The sequence below is a fragment of the Sceloporus occidentalis genome, unplaced genomic scaffold (genome assembly GCF_023333645.1).
Source record: "Sceloporus occidentalis isolate IW3139 unplaced genomic scaffold, rSceOcc1.0.p SCAF_66, whole genome shotgun sequence".
In the NCBI taxonomy this organism is placed as follows: Eukaryota; Metazoa; Chordata; class Lepidosauria; order Squamata; family Phrynosomatidae; genus Sceloporus; species Sceloporus occidentalis.
Window position 1 is genome coordinate 1,682,907 of NW_028317046.1, and position 15,912 is coordinate 1,698,818.

Genomic DNA, 15,912 nt, shown 5'->3' on the forward strand with positions numbered 1-15,912 from the left:
CCTTCCGCCTGCTGATAATATCAACGTCGATTGTATTGTTAATGCACCTGAGAGCAAGAAAATCACCCAGCCTTGCAAAGATTGGCAGAAAATTATTTAAGAACTACAACATACACAAAAAAGAAGCAATTGTTGCTTAAACCATCGCTAAAAGTCTATTAAAAACTATAAACTTTTGATCGCTACCAGCGAATTTAAAGAATAAAACCATAAAATCATATACAGGGAAAAAAACCCTCAAAGCATAAAGTCTTTCGCTTGTCTTCCTCCACATTTTTTGTTAGTTTTTGGGGGTTTTTTTTGCAATATCTGGGTCCTCCAACGAAGGCCGCACTGCTTTATGAACGGTCCGGAAGAACCCCTTTTGTCCGCAAAAGAGATTTTGTCGCGTACGACAGGGACTGCTCCACAATCTTGTTAGGACTGTATTTCTTTGTTCTGTTCAGAAAGATCCTCCGATCAAAAGACTCTATGTCCGCCCTTTGAATGTGTTCATGCAGGTGTAAGATCCTGAAAACCTGTGGATTTCTTCAAGTGCCGATTGTGGGAGAATGCTGTCAGGAGAGGAAAAAAAAAAAAAAAGTCAGGACACAATAAAAACAAAACCGATAATTACATGTGGATGAGAAATGAGATGTGTCGGCATAGTCCGCAAGAGCCGCCTGATGGGAAAATTCCAACACAAGCTTGTTTTAGCATCAGCGAGCGACCATCCATTCACGCTCTGAAAAGGCGAGACTCTTAACGGCCGTATTGACAGAACTACAATAACAGAACGGGTCCGGATGTGAAGCCAAAACCCAACCACGATCTCCAATAAGTCAGAGGTAGTGATGTAATAAGAGGGGAAAAAAAGGGAGCGGGGCTAGGGGTGATGATATAGGGCAGAAAAGTCCTTGAAAATGTATAGTTTAGGTACCTACGATCATTCTTTATTACCTTTTCAAGATGACAAGTGCATGCATAGTCCACGGAAGGAGCAGGAGCGCTTTGTTTTTCTGGACAGCTTCTACCGTCTTCTTTGCTACGGTTTCTGGCTTGAGAGGCGGAAAGAGATTAGGGAACCTGGGGAAAAAAAATAGAATTACAACTAAACTTAAATCTAGGACTGCGGTTATTATTTTGGATAGAATACTATAATATATATATATATATATATATATATCATCAGGTACAGGGGGCAGCTGTCAAATATAGAAGGGAATCTTCTTTGACCCCGTATCGGTTCCTCAATGGGATGTTGGAATTACGGGAGACAATAATTGTCGACCTGTATGTCACTTTAATAATTTTTAGGTTTCTACACCTTTAGGTTTCTGCGCTCCTATTGCCACATGCTGTGTAACCCCTTATGTTTTCTAAAACTGAAGCCTTGTAGCTGTGGATGGACGCGCCGAAGGGTCTGTATTTCAGAGCAGGCGATAAGAGGCTCGGTGTGAGGTGGAAGGCTTGTCATCGCTCCAGACATACAGAACGTGGATCATGCGCTTCTTGGTCACTTGATTCTATTACTCATGGCGATGGTTACATGCGTTCACTCGGCAGCCACGTAGAGATATATCGTTTTGTGATTTTCATAAATAAAAAACACGACTTGGCAATTAATTAAACTGTGAGGACTACTAATAATATAATCCTAGGAGACAATTCAAAGATACAAAAAAAAAAAAAAAAGTAGAAATAGAATTCCGTACACAGAAAATATTGCCTTTGTCCCAGAGTTGCAGTTTTATCATCGCAAAGAAACCTCAAACCGTTACAAATTAACAGCTTCGATAAACGCCACTGACGCAGGGCAGCTGCTACTTCTGCAGAAATGGCTTTTGTTGCAGGCATTTCTTTCAGCTCAGACAAGATACAGACCATCACATCACTCTACCTTTATTATATATATATAATATATTTACATTTATTTGTATTTCATTTATTTATTTATTTTTACACACCTGATTCTCATTCCTTGAAACATCTCCGTGCTGGTGTGAAAGGGCAATACTGTTGTAGCGCTAACCCCTGGGCAATCTAACAGCCCCAAGGTCAAGCTCTCCATAAAAGCAAACGATGAAGCTTTGGAAGTGCAGTAATCGATGGTTCCAGGAATCGCTGATAACGCTAGAACAGAGTTTATGCAAACAATGTGGCCGTTCTGAAGTTCCAACATGCGCGGCAAGAAAGCCTTTGTAGTCTATATGAGAGGAGAGAGGAAAAAAAAAGAAAAATTAAGTAAATTCAACTCCGACAGCCTTAAAGAAAAGTTTCCATCCCAAAATGTACGTAACAGCAGTAAACCACAGTTATACACACACACACACACACACACACACTGGCCGATGGAACGGAGAGAGCGCAAGTTGTCAACACAACTAAGTGAAAAAAAATATATATTCTTACCCAAAACTGTCCCAGAGTGTTTATGTGCTGCGATTTTAACAAAGCGTCATCGTCACTGTCCATCAGACTTTTGCCATGTACGACCGCGGCATTGTTTACCAAAATGGTAACATCCCCAACCTATGAAACAACGAGGACATGCATCATTAGGCTTTAAATACATAAACAGTTCCATCCACGGCTGGGTAAAACATCAAAATTTGTATGAATTTGTTTGTTCAGAACCAAGGATTGAAACAGCCGGGAAACTTAACTGGGAAGTTATTATGCAGACAGGCCAAGTTCTTTCTAAATCATAGGAAACAGTATACGATTCTTAAGGGCTGACTGTGTATAAATGATATAAGAATATCCCTGCTTGAACACAGTTGTCACCGTAAGCAGGATACTCTTAGAATACAGAAGCCTTAAAGCCAAGAGTCATACAGAATATAGCATTTTCTGGGTAGGAAGATGGGGATTCTCGATAAAGTACAGGTTTCACCCCAAAAAGGGCAACGTATCTAACCTTTTCTCTCACTGCTTTAGCTTGTTGGTAGACTTCTTCTCGATTACCAACATCGCATATAAAATAGTAACATTCCGCTCCGATCTGCTTTATTTCTTCTGCCGTTTCCTTGAGACATTTTTCCGTCCGGCCCCATAAAATAATCTGCAATGAAATAAAGTTTAAAGGTAAGTTGGTGTCACGTCGTTTTGCCATGTGGTTTGGGAACATTGAAGGCCATCCAGGAGGAGATCTAAAACATCAATGTGTTAGTGAAAGGGAGAGCGGGGGATGGGACGCTTTATTGACAGGAAACAATAACAGCCCAAATGGGAAATTGCAGCAATAACCCCCCCCCCCCAAAAGACCTGTTCACAAGCCGTGCAGGAAGTTCAAGCGCCAGCCGTTGTAAAAGAAGTGTCATTACCACTGTCAAAACTATTGTATGTGTAGGGGGTGTGAGATGGGGTCCCGGGACAAGGGGCTTCATCCTCTGCTGGACACACGGCGTAGAATAGAATGCGGGGGGGGGGGGGGGGGGGTGATCATTTTAGGAGCTAATTGTAAAATAAATTGTAATGTTTCTGGCCCCAGGTGGACTCCGATCAGCCTGGGGTTGACCTGAAACAAATACAATGGCCATCTTCAAGGGTGGACGGGTTCCCGGCAACCCAACTAAACAGCCAGAGGTGCATTACTATGATTTAGTATATAAAATGTTACATTATAACTAAAAATATTAAAAAAAATTACAAAGCCTCTTACGAGTCAAATAGAGCTTTCTATAAACATTTTTGAAAAATTAACAAAAAAGTGATTTCAGCAAATTTGTCTCAAAGTTTTTGGAAGCACAACAAGGCTGGAAAGAAAAGAAACTCCTTGCCCTTGGTTTCACGTTAGGTTTTGGGGTTTTTCATTATTTAAAGCCATTCCTGGTGCCAAATGCAATCAAGAAGCCATCTCGCTATCTGATCGCAGCCCGCAGAACACGAAGGTCACCGTGTCTTCGTTATAGATACCAGATGTTTGTAAGTCGCAGGGCACGGGTTCAGAGTGCGAGGAGGATTATCGGTACAACGTTACTTCTTACATCTACAGACCTCGTAAAAAAATGACTAACTTCTGGATTGGGCAGCATACGACGTCCCGACGGTAAATAAACCCATCCAAAAATAAGGCAACGTAGCCCTAAATATCCAAATATAATAATTCTGCGCTGATTATGGACAGACAGCTTCCATTTCTGGATACGGTCCAGAGAACATGGTCTTGGATTGCCTCCCCTGTGCACAAGACACTCGTCTTTTACAGAACTACTGACCAGAAAACGATCTGGAGCAGCAGCCGGGTGAGGTGGTAAAGCCCTGCGGAGTCGGGACTGCCCCGATGTTTCCCCGACCTTCCTGAAAACAGGTGGACAACGTTTTGTTGGAGACACCTGAGGCTTCTGGTACCCAGGAATCTGGAGGACATGTGAACCCCTCACGTTTCAGCAAATATTCTGTACAAGACTGAATATTTCAGAGACCAACATTACACGCGATTAATAGCAGCTTGTAAAAGATATGATAGATAAGAAAAAAAAAAATCCTCCCAGAGTCCTAATTCCACAAAACCCTTCCCCAGGCGCGTCAACGAACGTTACCAGGTAACAAAGCAAACCTGTTCCGCAAGGCTGTAAATTAGGCAGGGATTCCAGTTGCTACATTTGTAACTAAAGACACGATATTCGCGAATGTGACCCGGCGTCGGTCATGTGACTGCAGCGTCCAATAATAAAGACACATTGCTACGTAGGATAGTTCTCTAATTTACACCCAAGCCTCCAATTCCTCCAATTTCACTGGCAAAAAAGTCAGACAGAATGGTCATCAACCCCAGCTCACAGGCTACTAAGAGGGAGGGAGGAGTGGAACAGCCTCCCAGTAGAAGTGGTAGCGGGTAATACAGTGAGGGTATTAAACATGCATGGGGTAGGCATACGGCTCCTGAATCTAAGACGAGACCAACGACTGATTAAGGTTTGAGTCTTTACAGCAGGAGAAACGGGCGACTAGACAGGGGGCCGGATGGGGCCGATGTGCCGGCAGACTAAGTTTCTACAAAAGATTTTAGTTTACTCCAGAGAAAGAGATATGATAAACATATACACGCGATAGTTATAATAATGTATAGACTATTAAACATTGTTGAGGTCCCACTAATTGTCACGATCCGGAACTTAGACAAGGATTCGTCTGAAGTCTCAGCGATCAAAACGCATCCCAATCCCCGGCCATTCATCGGCCGTTAGCATTTAGATGTTAATAGCCCTTAATCTGCCGCTGCCTTACAATATGCCTTTAGCCCGGAAAGCCCTGATCTTATTATCACACAAAAACAGCATTGTAACGGCGAGATTAAGAGCTATAAATATGCACGGGCAGGACGAAGCGCATAAGCAACAGATCGGAATCCTTTTGTAGAATTATTAAAGCGAGGCAGGGCGCGGGCGTGCGGGGCGGCTAATAACGGGGTCAATTTGGAGTCATTGTTTGCAATCCTATTAACACCGGACAAGGGTCAACTAGAGGCCAGCCTCTCGCGGAGGCATCGAGTCACTGGAACGGGGCAAATAAGTGCAAAATTGGAGGTCCTGAGTTTGTTATACAGGCTCCGTGTTAACTCTGCAGGTGCCAGGCAGGTTGGCAGCTCACAGCCCCCCCCCCTCTCCAATCACATCCAAGGATTAAAAGGTTAAACTGCTAATTCTAGAAGGGTCTAGACTGATTATTGAGGAATAGCGAGAGGCTTTGGACGCAGTTTTTATTTAAGAGAAATGTTTCCCTGGAATGCCGACTCCTGTCTTTCTTTCTATGCAAGAAATAAGGCTCCATGGTCAAAAACAAAAAAAAAAAAATTGGGGTCACGCCTGACCAAACACTGGGTCAGATACCCCCTGGGGTGGGAGAAGGTTTCAGGGGTTCATTTTGGGCTTAAACAGCTCTAATGAAGATTAGATACACTACATTGCACGGCGAGCATGGATTTAAAGGGACACAGCAGCTGAGAGATCCCTTTAAATTTCTGTTGCAAATGGTAGTAGGAGGGCAGCTGCAGAGCTGCAGCTTCTACCTCAGGCAAGTTTTTTAATGCATATTAAAGTAGTAGCAGAGAATTAGGATTACTTTAACATGCATTCTTCTTCAGCAGGGCTGTCGGGGACATTAAACTGTCCCTTTAAAAACACAAGTTTGGTGCAGAACACGTTCACTTTGCCAGAGACGGGGCTGATGTTTGATCCCGCGAAGCTAAGTACATCTCAGACGCCATCGGTGGCGCACTTCCTGTGTGAGCCGTAAACAAGTATAATGATGTCATTAAGAGCTGGCTGACCCGCGGATGAACTCTAGGCTGTAAATGAGAAGAAAGGTGGCAGCGACCTACTCCCCGGCTAAAGGCAGCCTCACACGGGGTGTAAAGTGTCAGACCAATCTCACATAAAAAGCCGCTGGGACCATGTGATCCTTTGATGCCAGGACAATGGCTTCTTACAGAAAGCTTGTTATTTCTCCTCTTTTAACACTTTGCTTTTTCTGGAATGCCGGATTTGACGCAGGATACAGGATATGCAGGAAAATGGTTTCTGGCGGGTCTTTTCTTTATTTTTTTGGTGACAGAGCAGTTTAGTTCCACTTGGGAGTAATTAGGAAGCAACTCACAGGAGAGACGATCACAGAAATAATATTTATAAACCATTCTGATGCAACATAGAACAATCTCACGGTGACGCAATCCGACCCTATACAACAAAACATGCAGTTTATATAATGTATCGATCGCCAATACAATTGTCCGTTGTTTCACTTTTAATCTTTAAAGTAACCAGAGGGGTGTAAAAACATAACACACAAATTATATATGTATTATATATGCATACATATACACACACACTAAATAACAAAACAAGAAAAACATACATTTTTTGTCCAAGCTGAATATTGTTCATTTATAAATATATATATATTTTAGGTGATTAATAAACATATAAGTATCATAAGTTATCTGAAAAGGCTATTCCAGTATGAATTTTGTATTGACCAGTTTTGGGTGTAGATTTGTTGGGGTAAAAAAAAAAAAAAAATACACAAAACAACTTTTTATATGTAGGTTTACGGCTATCTTATCTAAAATCACTACAGAGTCAGATAAAAACAAGAGAAGGATGTTTTAGGACTAATTTGCAGACAGCTTTAGTCTTCAAATAACAAAGTTGTAAAAACCTCAATATTTTATTTTTTGTTTTTTACACATACACTAATTTATATTAGTGCACCCTACCACAGGCTTGTAAAGGCAAAGTAATTTTTATTTATTTTTTTGTTATACATGATAATGGTTCTGTTTTGATGGGCGGCACAAATACAAAGAGCAGACAATCTGAGATAAGAGACTATAAGCCTGCAATTTACAGACCTTTGTGGCAATGTCAAGAGGTCAATTTAAAAGGTCAATTTACGAAGGAGACATCAGAGATGATAGAGGTCTATACGACCCAAATCTGGCACATGTAGGATCGTTTAACATCTGTTGACACATGGGTCCTACTGCAAGGACAGAGGCAGACAAAGAATCAAAGGGTAATGGGCTTTAAGTTCAAGGACTCTTCACGAGACAGACCATAAACTCTACAGCTCAGATAAGACACGTCTACACGTCACACACCAGAGATAAAAGAGCTTTGATGTTTGGGACACATTCAATATTTCTGGCTGGCATCAGCCTTTTGGGACAAGCGACGGGTATTTTTACGATGGAGCAGATTGCAGACTCCACAGAGAATGAGGTTATCACCGTAACAGCAAAGAAATAGTAGAGAAAACAGACAGCTTGGGATATCCAGGGACTAGGCCCAGGTTAACTAAGTTATGAGACATTTCTGCTGAACATCTAAAGCCTCCAAGTTCGCCTTCTGTATGTGCCTTAACACCCCCCACCCGCAGTATGGACTCTGGCTGAATTTAGCTGGAACCCCAAATCCAAAAGCATTGAAAAAAGAATCCAGTACCGGTCTCTGCTTGGCATAACCCAGGTCTCGGAACCTGGTCGCTTCCCATAAGCGAGGCAGACCGGGAAGTGCTTTTGGGCACCAACCATGCGCCCGACGACCAGTCCTTGCCCATTTAATTGCTCCAGAAAGAGGCACCTAGTTTTGACTCTTTGAAAGTCAGCAGGCAGGTAAAACTAAAAAGCCACCATCCAAACTAAAGGTTTATTGCGGATCGATGAGCTTTGGTGGTCTTCAGCAGAATGTGCCATTAAATAGACAAGGCGTAGAGGGTCCGCAGGAGCCAGTCTTTTATGGCTTTAGCCCCAAAAAAGCAAAAAAACTGAATAAAGTCCTTTGAAATAAAGAGCATTTTCACGTGTAAATGGCAAAGTCACGCAAAACGCTACCCTGGAACGGCTTGGGAAAGCTTTCTATGGAAGCGCTTGACATCTGATCTCTATCCACCTCCTTGCGTTGGAGCCAGTTTGTTACGATGCTCGGCCATGACCGTCAAGAATGCCTACCTTCTAAGAATTTACAAAGAGCTGGGAAAAGAAGCCCCACAAAAACGCCGGTAGACAATCGCTTCTGTCTGCGCTGAGAAGTAATCACCCACCCACTGGTTTCTTTCAATGCAAGTGGAGCCAGCGCTGCCGAAGCAAGGAGCAGAATGAAATTAACAAGTGAAAAGGCGTGGGGGCTTCCAACATAAAAAAAAAAAAGAAAAAGAAGAGAGTCTTTATGCAACGGATAGAATAAGAAAACCTTTTAAAATAACTCGCATGACATAAAATGTCCCGGGCTGATTGATAACCCAGCGAACTATGAAAAAAAACATAATGCAAGGCCTTTGGGAACGCAACCCAAGAACCCTCGTCTATACAAAGAAAACAGATAAAATACACACTACCATTCAATAGTTTGGGGTCACTTGGAAATGTCCTTGTTTTTGAGAAATCCAGCACAGACAGGGTTAATGCTGTAAATGACTATTGTAGCTGGAAACGGCTGATTTTTTATGGAATCTCTTCATAGGCGTACAGAGGCCCTTTATCACTCCCATCACTCCTGTGCTCCAATGGCCCTTTATCACTCCCATCACTCCTGTGCTCCAATGGCCCTTTATCACTCCCATCACTCCTGTGTTCCAATGGCCCTTTACCACTCCCATCACTCCTGTGTTCCAATGGTCCTTTATCACTCCCATCACTCCTGTGTTCCAATGGCCCTTTATCACTCCCATCACTCCTGTGTTCCAATGGCCCTTTATCACTCCCATCACTCCTGTGTTCCAATGGCCCTTTACCACTCCCATCACTCCTGTGTTCCAATGGCCCTTTATCACTCCCATCACTCCTGTGTTCCAATGGCCCTTTACCACTCCCATCACTCCTGTGTTCCAATGGCCCTTTATCACTCCCATCACTCCTGTGCTCCAATGGCACGTTGTGTTCGCTGATCCAAGTTTAAACAGCTGATTGATGGTTGAAAAACCCTTTTGCAATTATATTACAGCCAGGAATTTCCTTGTTTTCCATAAAAACATTTCATTGACCCCAACCTTTTGCGTATGTAGTCTTGATAAATTGCTACCCTAGGGAGTTCAAGTTGCAGCACCTGATGTTTCAAAAGCTATTTAATGACTAATACCAGTAATGGTATTTTTATAGACAAATAGTCCTCCTTCAGCAGTTGATAATTCAAGCTGGACGGAGCGCGGAAAAATCAATACCGTGCATAAATTATTAAATATTTAGTATTCCGGACAGAATTAATGGAATGTTACTGGATAGCATCCAAAAAGTTCTACGCTTTGCCACAGCGATGGCTCGCGTCCTTTCCATGTAGCGGAGCAGGTCAGACGTCGGCATCAAAAAGGAAGATGTATATCATATCCATCAATAAAAGTTACCATATTACACGCTTGCTTTAATTGGCTGCATAAAAGCCCTGAAGACCCGCTATATACTACAAGGAGGAGCCGTCAAAAATTGGGAAAACATAGTAAAAAAAATTGAACCGTGTTCTTATCACCATAGCAACGACAGAAGATTCTATCGTACCACAATGGCTTTCTATACATACTTATACTATAGCGCTACCCAGCATTAGTTAGATGAGCCGAGGTTCATTCAGAATCTCTCCAACAGCGAACTGTAATAATTTAGGAGGCCAAATGCAAACCCTTGAGGGCGACATCCGGCTGCCGAGCATCCCGGACAGACAGAGCGATTAGAACAGATAAAAGGGAAGTTAAAAAGCAGATCATTTGGAGGAAAAAAAAAAAAATTGTTCCGCTCGCCTTTGATAATTAAACTTTCCGTTACAGATCGGAAACGGCAAATGCCGAGCGTGGAGATTCTTCAAATTCTAATTTGAACTGAATGAAGTTTAAAAAGTTCCTGCCGGGCTGTATATTGATGGAGAAAGTGAGTTTCAGGCAGATTTTAGGGTTCTGGGTCACCAACTATTATAAACTGGTAGAACATTATTATTTAAACCTAATTTATATATATATATTTATTTTATTTAGATAATATTTATACTCTTGTATAGTCGGTAGCTTAGCCACCAGCCAACCCCCTCCCCAACGAGCACCAGGATATTACATCATAACCCGGCTTTCCGCCTTTTAAAGGTCACCCCGCGCAGAGAGGAAGTTCAGTACGGAAGGCCGCCGACTCGGCACATTCCTCCTTAGCCTCAGCGGGCTGGTAGAGGAGATCAGCGAACCCCCCCCGCTAAACAGTCCTGCCTGGACCGGCCGCCATGGACCACCGTGTGCCGTCATCTACGCTTCTCCACCCAAAACAACTTTGCAAAGAAAAGATCTTGCGAAAAGGTTTTTATTTTTTTATTTTTTTTTTATACAAAAGTTTACTTTTTCGTGGTTTAAAGAAACAAAACCAAAATGAACCCGAACAAAAGCAGCCTCTGTGAGCAGGGCACGGAGCGGCTTCCGGTTTGTTGCACAAGTTGCTGCCAGCGAGTTTCCTGACAGAGTAACCCCGTCGGTCACGTCTTCCATCGGCTGAGTCATAATTCCGTGTCCGTGGAGTGAGACGGCGAGCGCGTTTTTACCTTTTATTTACAGTTTATACCAGAGGAAGCCGCAGACAGACCATAAACAACGCCGAATTCACCCAAAATAACCAGATCCGGCTTCCCATTTAATCCAGATCGCTGCAGAGATGAACATCCTGCAGAAAACTTCTCAGCGGACCAGAATGATAAAAGCCTTAAACGAGTCACAGGTTTCCATGGCGACTACTCCACAGTTAGAACTTAGCCCCAGATCTACAGGCAAATAAGTTCCGCTTGCAAGCATTTGCTCGCAGGGTATATTGGCCAAAATATCCAATATAACATAGCACCCAACTGTCCTGGGCTCCGCGGGAATAGGCGCTGAATACTTATAGCCAATTATGAACCAATGAAAAGTAAGCAAGGGTCAGCGTTCCCTTGAGGTTCGGTTTACAGACACCATTCGCACGCAGATCTACCAGAACATTGCGTTACTTTTCATCTTCTCGGTTCCAAGGGTTTACGAGCGCTGGAAGGAACGGCTGCGAAACGTGTCGGAACTGGTCTGGGTCCAACGGCCATTCGCTCAACCGTAAGAAAGCACTGCTGTGAAAGCGAGCGTCTCGCTCCTCGCCGCCAGAAGTACATTTACGAGTCGGACAGGTTAAATTTCACACGTCCCCTTCGCGGCCCGGGGCGGAACGAGGGAAGACGGCGAGCTGGAGGGCAGCTTGCACCGCGCAGCATTTCATTAGAGAGCATGTGTGGCTCCTAATTGATGAGAGATCTAAGAACGCGTTTCACATAATTGGCTCCACATGCTCTCCACGTGAACAATGTCCCTTTATGCCCGTGTTAAGATTTTCCGCGTCGGCCGGGGAGTCGCAGAACACACACCCATGCAGACGAGAACATTTCCAACGGGCGCAGCCGGCAGAGAACCAAAAAAAACACGCCACTTAATTACGTGGGAGAACCTGTATATTTTAGGGCCGCTGTAACGGGGTAAAGTGTAGGTGTTTTAACGAGGTGACCACCCAACGCAACACGCGCGTCATCTGTATTTGGCTGGTGATTTTTACCCCAACCTCTACAAAGCCGAAAGGGCTTGCAAGCGAACCCACGAGAAGATTCACTCGCGCTGAATGAATCGCAGGATAAGGTGAAGGGGTTACCCGGCACGCCTTGGACAGGGAGCCCTTTGGTTCCAACAGGACAAATCATTTAATATCCTTAAACAACTTGAAATACACCCCAATGAGCCAAAAGTAACCTGCGGCCCCCATAGAGCGTTCATCAAAACACAACTTTTAATAAACCTGCTTAGTGCACGTTTTGGGTTAATAAATATACATTTTAAGGTTAACCCATTTTCCGTAAATCTAAACAAATTTGTGGACTTTTTGCATCTGGAAATCTCTAAAGACCTCGATCCAACCCACCGTTGCCCCACATCCAGCCAAACGGCCACAAAGCACCACTTTGTGACCACTGAATGGTTTGGGCCAGTTTAGGCTAGATTTAGCCAATAAACAAACAACTGAACGTACAACCTTTTGATTCCGGTCGCACCAAACAATAATGCATCGTCTGGCGAATGCTTTGTAAACACAATGACGTATTTAACAGCCTCTTCAGAAACTTGACATCTAGGAGAGACTCACAACACGTGGTGAAAAGTTAAAGAAGCCAAAAAAAAACCGGGGGTTTTGACTTAATTTTGATTTCATAGAAGGAGCTCCCAAAACGTGAAAAAAAACAAAAAAAAAACCAACAACACCACCACAGTCAATCAACGCCCGAGACGGGAGTCAAATGCGATACTTTGGTTCGGGAAACACAATGTTACTCAGCGGGGAGTTGGCGGCCGGCGCTGTAGAAGACTGAATTCATTTATTGGTGGAAACACCAAAACTTTACACTTTGCAGTTAAAGATAACAGAACCGGGAGCTCTAGGGATTTGCCACCTGGGGCTACCCGTCCGCCTGTTTCTATTAACGGAGAGAAGATGACGAGGACGGGGCTCACCTGACACCAACAGAGCTGCCTGCCGGCTGAGTGCCAGGGATACTCAAGTGACACCAAACAGAAAGAATTCACGGCGCTGACCCCCGAACAGAAGACCCTCGAATATATACCGCTTTCAAATCAGTACCATCCATTAGACTATCGACCTTCTAACGGGTCGCCCAACACCACACACACCCGGAACATGGAAACAATGTCATCATTTACATTCTATCCACAACAAGCCACAGAGTGGCCACCAAGATACTCCCCCGGCCCATTCACACAGCTAAAAACGGATAGACAAGAACCATGGAGACTGCCAACCCGGAACACAACCAAGCCAACAGCATACTGTTACACGGGACCCGGCCAGGGAACTAAAGGGAAGCTGCTATGGGTGAACCTATAGAAAATGAACAGTCACTATAAGTGTCTGACCATAGGAGCTTACAATCTAGGACGACCTCCCCTTACTGCCCCAGAGGAAAGCTGTAGGTGATGATCTAGCACTATACGTGTCTGTGCATAGGAGCTTACAATCTAGGACGACCTCTCCTCACTGCCCCAGAGGAAAGCTATAGGTGAATCTATAGGAGATGACAATTTCTCGTTAAAACAGCTGCAGCACTGGAGATCAGCTTACTGTGACGCCCAATGAAAACAGCACAGAACACACCCCATTAATCCCAAAACTACTGCCACTGCAGGGGCAATAACATCCCCAGCTAACCCATTCACTGCCAGAGAGCCCCATGTTTGGAATACAGAATCCTATCACCTATTACAAAAGGTTTATGTGAAGCCTCTAAATGTGTTGGTTTTGTAAACTACAAAGTGGGGTCACCGAGCCAAGTGCCATTGGGGTAAATCTCTGCTGTCCCCTGTAGAGCCAGAAAGCAAGGGTGCCAGCCTTTAACTACTTTGAGTGAGTTGGTAAACACTCTGGCAATGAATAGGTTAAGTAACCTACACCATCACAGGCAAAATACCCCAAAAACCTGCCCTCTATTCAAATTCAGAGGGGCAAATTAAGGAACAGGCTTTCCAATGGAGCAAGAAAAGGGGATTCAAGGGGTAGGGTAGTTTATAGTATCTGCTTGGGGCAATTATTAAGTTGGTTAGAGTTTGGGAAAGGGCAGTTGTTAGTCGGTTTGGGGCAATTAGAGGGAAGGCCCCATTCAACGATGGCAGTTTCTAAGTGAAGGGTAGAATAGGCGTAGGGCAGAGAAGGGGTGAAAGAGGGCAACTAGAATAAGGTAGAGGGCAGTTCTTACCTTTCTTGCCCCTTGTCTGGCGAACTCCCTGGCCAGGTGGCGCCCGATGCCCCTGCCACCGCCGGTGATGAGCACGGTGTCCCCGCGGAGGTCCCGCAGCCTGGCGGGCAGCACCGTGCACAGGACGGCTTTCAGCACCGAGAACAGCATGTGCAGGGGCAACAGCAGCAGTCTGCCCAGCGACCTGCAATCCATAACGGGTACTCTTATCCGAATAAAGCCCCTCCAACCGTCACCATCCAACCTCCGGGTCACAAGGTGTTCCCTTTACCTGCCCCGGCAGCCTCTGCTCACAACCCAGAGCCCGAGATACCAGCCGGGCAACTCCGCAGAAAGCCTGCACCGCCCGGGGCATGTGCCGGGGTCCCGGGATATCGGCAGAGCAGCCCCCCAAAGCCCCGATCGCTGCCTGTCCGGCGGCTCAGAGTCAGACCGTGCGGGTTACGAAGCTCCTGCGCTGAGCAGCCGGCCCTCTGCTTCTGCCCCTGCACGGGGAGCTTTTATACCCCATTAAGCCTGATTGACGGATAAAGTGTCAGGGAGATCGCACTACTGTGTGTGAGAGAGTGCGCTTCCTCCCCCGCCTCCCCGCCTCGGGAGACACCCGCCTTCCTGCCGCCTCACCTACTGCCTCCCGCACCCCAGCCTGCCCCCCCCACTACCCCTCACTTCCTACCGGTCTCCCTACTTACCCCCTGCCTTTCCTCCACTTAACCCCTAAATCCCTTCCTTATACCCCCACTTACCCTGTCTCCCCCTCACCTCCACTGCCCTATACCCCCACTCACCCTCCCTGTCTGTCTGTCCTGTCTGCCCACTCAGAACCTCACTCCCCTGTTCTATCTCCCCTAACTCACCCCCTGCCCTGTCTACCCCGCTCACCCCTGTCTGTCTCACCCTCTGTTTTTCTCCCACACCTCCCCTGCCCTATTCTCCCACTCACCCCTGCCCTGGGTGCCCACTCAGACACTCACCCCCTGCCCCGTCTCCCCAACTCACCCCCCCTGCCCTGTTCCCTACTCACCCCCTGTCTCTCACCCTCCCTCGGGGCTGTTGTGCACGATAGGGCTTGCCGGGCTGCAGTGCATTTAGCTCCCAGCTGTTAGCGAAGCAGGGATTTAGACCCGGAACATGTGAGAGTGCCCGATTCCGGGGAGTGCAGCCAAACATGGCTGTCACACTCAATTAACCCCTTCAGCGCCGGGCACTCACACCAACTACACGTGTGTAACACGCAACATTGGAGAATGGGGGGGGGTAAAAAAATAAAATAAAAAAGTTGGAGCTGGGGATTAATTAACCCTTTCTCAAGAGAAAAGCATGCAAATATCCTAAAATAAAGTCTTTTTTTTTTTTATTATATGTATGTACTTAGAATGGAATTTTGTTTAAAAAGAAAAAGTAACCCTTAAACTGTCATCAGATTTAGTCCTGGATTATGTGAGAGGCATATGCTGCTGGAAAGAAGAGGCCGAAGAGTCTGGGGGGGGTTAATGGATACAAAATGTTACAGGTTGTTTTTATTTTCTCACTCAAACACAAATAATATTTAAAACCAAAATAAAAAACATAATATGGCGCACTGCTCATAAAACCTAAATGCCATCATATACTATATTATTACTATACATATTATCCACCCAAACCACTAGTCTGTCCCATAGGGGCTGCGATTGTGATCGGAATGCCTCAGATG

General features: G+C 44.9%; 1 protein-coding gene across 1 annotated transcript; it reads right to left on the minus strand.

The window, feature by feature from the left end:
* Positions 1-469: 469 nt before the first annotated feature.
* LOC149286819 (short-chain dehydrogenase/reductase 3-like) lies at positions 470-14,411 on the minus strand. The gene is made up of 6 exons (XM_089493762.1): positions 14,217-14,411; positions 2,900-3,043; positions 2,392-2,511; positions 1,947-2,185; positions 940-1,065; positions 470-554 (listed from the first exon to the last, which is right to left on the minus strand). The coding sequence occupies exons 1-6, from the start codon at positions 14,409-14,411 to the stop codon at positions 470-472; spliced, it is 909 nt and encodes a 302-aa protein (XP_089349888.1).
* Between the last annotated feature and the right edge of the window lie 1,501 nt (positions 14,412-15,912).

Excerpts from the sequence above, each read along its gene's own strand:
- LOC149286819 (XM_089493762.1), bottom strand. The coding sequence starts at position 14,411 with ATGGATTGCAGGTCGCTGGGCAGACTGCTGCTGTTGCCCCTGCACATG. Across the intron at positions 3,044-14,216 it reads CCAGACAAGGGGCAAGAAAG|ATTATTTTATGGGGCCGGAC; the intron begins GTAAGAACTGCC and ends ATTTCATTGCAG. Across the intron at positions 2,512-2,899 it reads CTAAAGCAGTGAGAGAAAAG|GTTGGGGATGTTACCATTTT; the intron begins GTTAGATACGTT and ends GTTGTTTCATAG.